The sequence below is a fragment of the Pseudophryne corroboree genome, chromosome 5 (assembly GCF_028390025.1).
Source record: "Pseudophryne corroboree isolate aPseCor3 chromosome 5, aPseCor3.hap2, whole genome shotgun sequence".
Taxonomy (NCBI): domain Eukaryota; kingdom Metazoa; phylum Chordata; class Amphibia; order Anura; family Myobatrachidae; genus Pseudophryne; species Pseudophryne corroboree.
The window spans coordinates 765,973,431-765,980,093 of NC_086448.1; the positions used below are offsets into that span (position 1 = coordinate 765,973,431).

General features: G+C 47.4%; 1 protein-coding gene across 1 annotated transcript; it reads left to right on the forward strand.

The window, feature by feature from the left end:
• The first annotated feature begins 3,746 nt into the window (after nt 1-3,746).
• Nucleotides 3,747-6,395, forward strand: LOC134928476 (thyrotropin receptor-like). Its single transcript, XM_063924229.1, has one exon. It carries the CDS (start codon nt 4,055-4,057, stop codon nt 6,359-6,361), a length of 2,307 nt encoding a protein of 768 aa, XP_063780299.1. The 5' UTR covers nt 3,747-4,054; the 3' UTR covers nt 6,362-6,395.
• The last annotated feature ends 268 nt before the right edge of the window (nt 6,396-6,663 follow it).

Sequence of the window (6,663 nt, forward strand, 5' to 3'; positions counted from 1 at the left end):
GAGGTACTCGAATTACATGGGGGGAGACCGGTGGACAGGAAATTCAATATGTCTAGGCCCCCTAGTTTGAAGCTCCACCAGTACCATGTAGATAGGTCCCTACTGTGTTTTAACGTGTCCAATTTCCAGAAACCAGGAAATTGGGAAGTGACATGGAACAATCAGACAATGACCTTCTCACATAGAGCTGATAAAGTACCCATCAACTCCGAACTTGTACATAGGATAGCCACAAGTGGGAAGTACTTCCGGTACAGGTACACATGTGGGACCAAAACCATGTGGGCTGGAAAAGTGTCGCAGGGATACTGTGTGCACATCACCCAGCCCGTTACTTGTATCAAACAGATGGTAGAGCTAGGGACGGATTTCTTTGTGAAAGTTATTTGTGACATGATTCTGACACATTTTGTCCCCTATGTTCTTCCAGATGATGCTTATTTCATATGTGGAAGTAAAGCGTACAAGTGGCTTACTCCGAGTTCTGAAGGGTTGTGTTATATTGGCAGAGTACTACCAGAGGTTATGACCATTGCACACGACAAAATGAAAGATATTCACCGCAACGCTCAGACTCCTTATACTCATACACATTATGAACACATTGTCAAGAGACACCTCATAGATAGGACAGAGCCCGCAGCCTCTGATTTGATCCATGAATCCACCAGGATTCAAATTCTTCTCACATTAGATATCACCCGTACTGCCAGAGGAATTATAAATTATAGGTACATCCATGCGCTGGCAAACTTGATAGATAATATCACTGAGATGTATGATGACACCTTCAGGTATACGGGTAGGGAGCTACAGGCCTACAAGAAGGAGCTGGTCCAGCACAGGATGGTCTTGAATTACGTCACGACTGTGACAGGTGGGTACTGTGTTACTCTGGCAACTCAATATGGTGTGAAGTGCTGTACTTACATTACAAACAGTACTGAAGACCCAACGGAGATCATCGATCCAAAGATGGACGAGATCTTGCAGTTGAAGTGGGAGTTCAGAAGGAAACACAACCTTACCTTGATGGCTGTGAGTAATGAATTGATCGGCTGGGCCTGATGGTTGAACCCACTCAAATGGTTCTCTGGGTTAGGTGAGTGGGCGCAAAATGTAATTGCAAGTGTGGGAAATTTTCTCCTCTGTATCCTGGGTGTCGTCATAATTATTGGTCTGATATTCAGATGTGTTCGAATTTTGACGCGGCGCAAACACAGGACAAATTTGATGAGTCTAAGGAGCGAGGGCGCTGTAACAGCGGCAGATCTGATTTATGACCCATCCGTAGAAACAGTGTTGTGATAAGGACTGTAAATTAATTTCATGGCCTGTTTCTTTCACCATTTTTTTTTTCTGTTTTCCCCTCTACCCAGAGACATCCAACCGGAAAAGACTTCAGTATACCCAAATCTATGCAAATGTATTTTTATGTGTCTTACCCTCATCTCTGCAATCTTCAGTTAATGACACACATAGTCGATAAATGTTATCCACACATAACAGCATACACATACATCTCCCCCACATGTATCATCAGATAAATGTGCTCCCCATTTGTTGGTATAAGAAGCCGGAAAGGTAAGGGCTAATGGCCCTTGCCTGAAAAGAGCTCAGTAGTGTTTGTTTGCCCATGTACAGACCCTTAATACGGGATGAGAAGGATTTAATGTGTACTTCGCAGTACCTCGAAGCTTACTTAGAACATATACGGCACCATGATACATGCCCCTCAGACATTTACTCATACATACACGCTTTTCCTATCCCACTAGGCTATATCTTTCCCACCTACAACTCTTCCCCTGAAACCCGAAATTTTGTACATATTGCAAATGTAATATTTTCAGTATTATTAGTTATGTGTGGCAGTTATTGTTTACTGCCAAAGGGTGGACTGTCGAAGTCGAAAATATTATACCCACACGCATCACGTGCAAACACCACACAGAGTGGCCTCCGTGCGTGTGCTTGTTCTGCCATGCATGCGCATGCCCGCAGGTTGCGTATATTGGCTCACAAAGTCCTGCGTATTAACGCGTGGTATGAGTAAATACGGTAGCATATGCATTCGCATGGAAAAGCCACAAAGACATATCTGATATTTAATCCACATAGTGCATAATTTACACATAGCCTACACGCACCACACCAGCAAGTTACATTTACTTTGGAAGTATAACAACAGAGGGATTCAACTTTACAGGATATGAGGGGACAGAATTAGGTTAAGATGAGGTGTTTGGTATCCAGCTGTACAGTATTTCAAGTGCAATATTGCGATGGCAGTTTGCAGAAAGTAGCACGCTACTGCGCATAGATATGCTCAGGAATATATTATTAATATCACACTGTATTTACTGTACTCTTGATATTCGTCGGGAACCCAGTTGAGGACACCTGCAAGTGCACCTGGACCAGGCATCGCCCACCTATTCAAACCGACCTATGACCCCTCATGTACTGTAAATGACCAGCCCTTTGACCTATGAAAGAAGAGATTACAGTTAACTTTGTTTCATGCTTTGGACTATTGTATAAAAACCAAGCCTCCTGGCCGACCTCAGTCTATTCTCTGAAGGTCATCTTTCCAGATTGACTGAGGACCGGATCCGGGTGGCGCAGGTGAACAAACGTATGTATCCATTGGTTGTAGCTTCTTCTCTGTAATAGTGTTGTATTTCTCTGTGAACACCCTTTTAAGTAAATATTTGTTGCTGCGTTGGACCACAACATAACAGATACAATTGGTGTCGCATTCCTTTCCTGTTAGGGGTTAAAGTGTATTCGGCCGCACGTCTAGCTGCTTTGTGCTTACAGCATGACGGTGTGCTTACGCAACGTCTACGCATATCATAGAGGTTTAACACACACACGCTTAGAGGTTGCCTCAGCCTGAACATTTCTGTATTAAGGTAGTGCTTTTTCTTCCTGTAAGTTAAACAAACTTAACATCTCCCATACAGAATAAAGCTTTTTAAAACAGAAAAAAATTGTTTTTCCAAACCTCATCTGCAAAATACTGGCTTAAAAAAAGGACTGTTGCCATCTTATAAGAGAGCATGCTTAAGACCATCAATTCAAATTTCAGCCTATCCCATTGTGTCTGCCACGGTTTCTATAGCATAAAAGATTGCCCGTGCCATAATTTCCTACATGTGGTCTCATCAGGGCCGGTTCAAGCCCGCTCGGCGCCCCGGGCAGGAAATGGGGCGTGGCCTAATACAGGGGGCGTGGTCAGTTACGCCCACTGTACATTACTAGCGCCGATTGACTGCTGAGCGGTGCGCGATGACGTCATCGCGCACCGCACAGCAAAAGGTCCTCTCCACGAAGGGAAACTAGACGCGTAGCGTCTAGTTTCCCTTCATGGAGAGGACCTTTTGCTGTGCGGTGCGCGATGACGTCATCGCGCACCGCTCAGCAAAGGTACACTCCACGAAGGGAAACTAGACGCTACGCGTCTAGTTCCCTTCACAGGAGGCGGGGACACAGCGGGCAGCGGAGGCGGACGCGGGACACAGCGGGCAGCAGTGGCGGATCTTGCCACGGTGCGGCGCCCTCCGGATGGCGCCAGCGCCCTCCGGAAGGCGGCGCCCCGGGCAAAAGTCCTGCTTGCCCGTGGCAAGATCCGCTACTGGGTCTCATACAGATATGTCAAACACTTAAAACTTCTTGAAGGCAGCGTACCACATCACTTGGTGTAAAACATGATGATGTGGCCCCTTCCTTTCCAAACACACAGGCACAGGGGGAAGAAGAGTGTTTGTGTGGAAACGCAACTTAAGTTTTGAAGCAGCACTTGAAGAGCTGCAATGAAACCTGAAGTACCTGCAGTAAGGCTGAGGCAGCAGATCAGCCCAGAGCTCCCGGCAGATCATCTCATCAACCCAGACCTGGTTCATGAGCAGAACCTGGTGCCTCTGGTAGCACTGGGCAGCAGGGATCTGGCACAGACTCCGGACACAGGAGCAATCGGAAGCAAGGCACGGCACTGGGTCTATTGATTCCACTGTCATTATACAGACTCTTTGTACACCCAGTCTTGGAGATGCTGTGCAACCTGTCCACTAAGATTCCCTGCCTGTCTCGCTGCCTCCTGCCCCTACTTCTCCTGTTGCCCCACGCTGGAGCCACCTGCCCAGATAGCTGCAAATGTGAAGAGAAGCCAAGTTACAGCATCACCTGCAGCCACCGTTCCACCGCGCCAAAACTGCCACACAACGCGGAAATACTGCGGCTCGTGGAGACCAGGATTCCCATCATTCCCAAGGGGGCATTTTCTAATGTTCCCAATATATCCCGAATATTTATAACACTAGACACGGAGCTTCAGAAGCTGGAAGCCGGAGCCTTTCAGGGACTCCGTGTGATCAGCCAAATAGAAATCCGAAGTCTCATGAGCTTGAATTGTATAGAAGCGGAAGCTTTTGAAGACCTCCCAATGCTGGATTACTTGTTGATTTTAAACACGGGATTGTCCATTTTCCCAGATCTAAGCCAAGTCCGTTCTCTGGCCGTTAATGTCTTTGTTGAGATTGCGGACAACCCGAACATGGCGTTAGTGCCAGCCTATGCCTTCCAAGGACTGGGGAACGGTTTCCTGACCCTGAAACTGTACAACAATGGCTATACCGAGATCCATGGTTATGCATTCAACGGCACCCACCTGATCACTGTGGACTTGCACAACAACGAGCGTCTGGCCGGCCTCCATGAAGATGTGTTTTTGGGTGTTCTGAGTGGCCCCACCACATTGGACATCTCAAAGACAGCGGTTGCCTCCCTTCCCACCAAAGGCCTGGAAAACCTGAAGCATCTTCAGGCTCGAAGCACCTGGTACCTGAAGAAACTGCCCCCTCTAAACACCTTTGTTCACCTGGAGGTGGCAGAACTGTCTTACCCCAGCCACTGCTGTGCCTTCACAAACTGGACCAAGAAGAAGAGCGATCTTGAATCTATTATATGCAATCAGTCCTACATACAGAACTCCCACAAGAAGCGCTCCCTGAGAACCGTTGTAGGCATAGGCCCATACTACCAGGATTACATGGACGGAGATTCCGAGACGGAGAATTCCAAGTCCACCGACTTTCTCAGCAGTAGCCACTATTCTGTTTTCTTTGAGGACCAGGGCGACGAAGAAATTGGCTTTGGGCAGGAGATAAAGAACGCACAGGAACAATATACCCACGCCTTTGAGAGCTACTATGACTACATCATCTGTGGTGTCAGCGAGAAGCTGGTGTGCACGCCGGAACCTGATGAGTTCAACCCTTGTGAGGACATCATGGGCTACAACTTCCTGCGCATAGTGGTGTGGTTTGTCAACCTCTTGTCCATACTGGGGAATGCTTTTGTCCTGTTCATCCTCATCACCAGCCATTACAAGCTGACAGTGCCTCGTTTTCTCATGTGCAACCTAGCCTTTGCCGATTTCTGCATGGGCATCTACCTCATAGCCTCAGAGGACCTCCACACCCGCTCCGAGTACTACAACTATGCCATCAACTGGCAGACGGGGCCAGGCTGCAACACAGCTGGATTCTTCACCGTGTTTGCCAGCGAGCTGTCAGTGTACACTCTGACTGTTATAACGCTGGAGCGCTGGTACGCCATCACCTTCGCAATGCGCCTGGACCGCAAAATCCGGCTCAGGCACGCCTCATTCATCATGCTGGGTGGTTGGGTATTTTGCTTTTTCCTAGCTCTTTTGCCGCTGGTTGGAATAAGCAGCTACATAAAGGTCAGCATCTGCTTACCAATGGACACAGAAACTGCCCTCTCCCAGGCCTACATCATCCTGGTCTTGATGCTCAACATCATCGCATTCATCATCATCTGCGCTTGCTACATCAAAATCTACATCACCGTTCGAAATCCCCATTACAAATCTGGAGACAAAGACACCAAAATCGCCAAACGTATGGCAGTCCTCATCTTCACCGACTTCATCTGTATGGCGCCAATTTCCTTTTATGCCTTGTCGGCCATTATGAACAAACCCCTTATCACTGTGTCTAACTCCAAGATATTGCTGGTGCTGTTCTACCCACTTAATTCCTGTGCCAACCCTTTCCTCTATGCCATTTTTACCAAGGCATTCCGCAGAGATGTCTTCATCCTTCTCAGTAAGTTTGGCGTCTGTGAACACCAGGCACAGGTTTACCGTGGGCAGGCGGTGTCTCCTAAGAACAGCAGTGGATCATACAGTCAGAGGAGTAGCCGGGGAACCGGTCAGACACTGGCAAACATTCCCGATGTCCTAAAAGAAAACCAGCCTGTGGTGGGAACACAAATCGACCCACTGGATGACTGCCGGCTTACCAACTCTACACAGACTGACGGCTGGTACTAATTTGTCGCTGGGTTTAGTGAAAAACAACAGGAAATTCCTGGTGCTAGTTTGTGACCACTAGGTATTACTGATGGTTTAGTTACCTCTGTGCAGATGGCCCTTACACGAGCTTTGGGCTTTCAGAGATTGAACCCTAAACACTTAACAAATAAACTTTTTCTTAACCGTATTCTTACTTCTTTAGGGGCATTCGTAATGATACACGTTTGACTTTAACACACTAGTAGTGTTGGAAAGTTTGAATGGGCTCCACTGCTACATTTGGAAAAGAGGCTTCTTTGTCGACAGGCCAATCATTGACT

What these genes read in the sequence shown, in the direction of transcription:
- LOC134928476 (XM_063924229.1), top strand. Translation starts at nt 4,055, where the DNA reads ATGCTGTGCAACCTGTCCACTAAGATTCCCTGCCTGTCTCGCTGCCTC.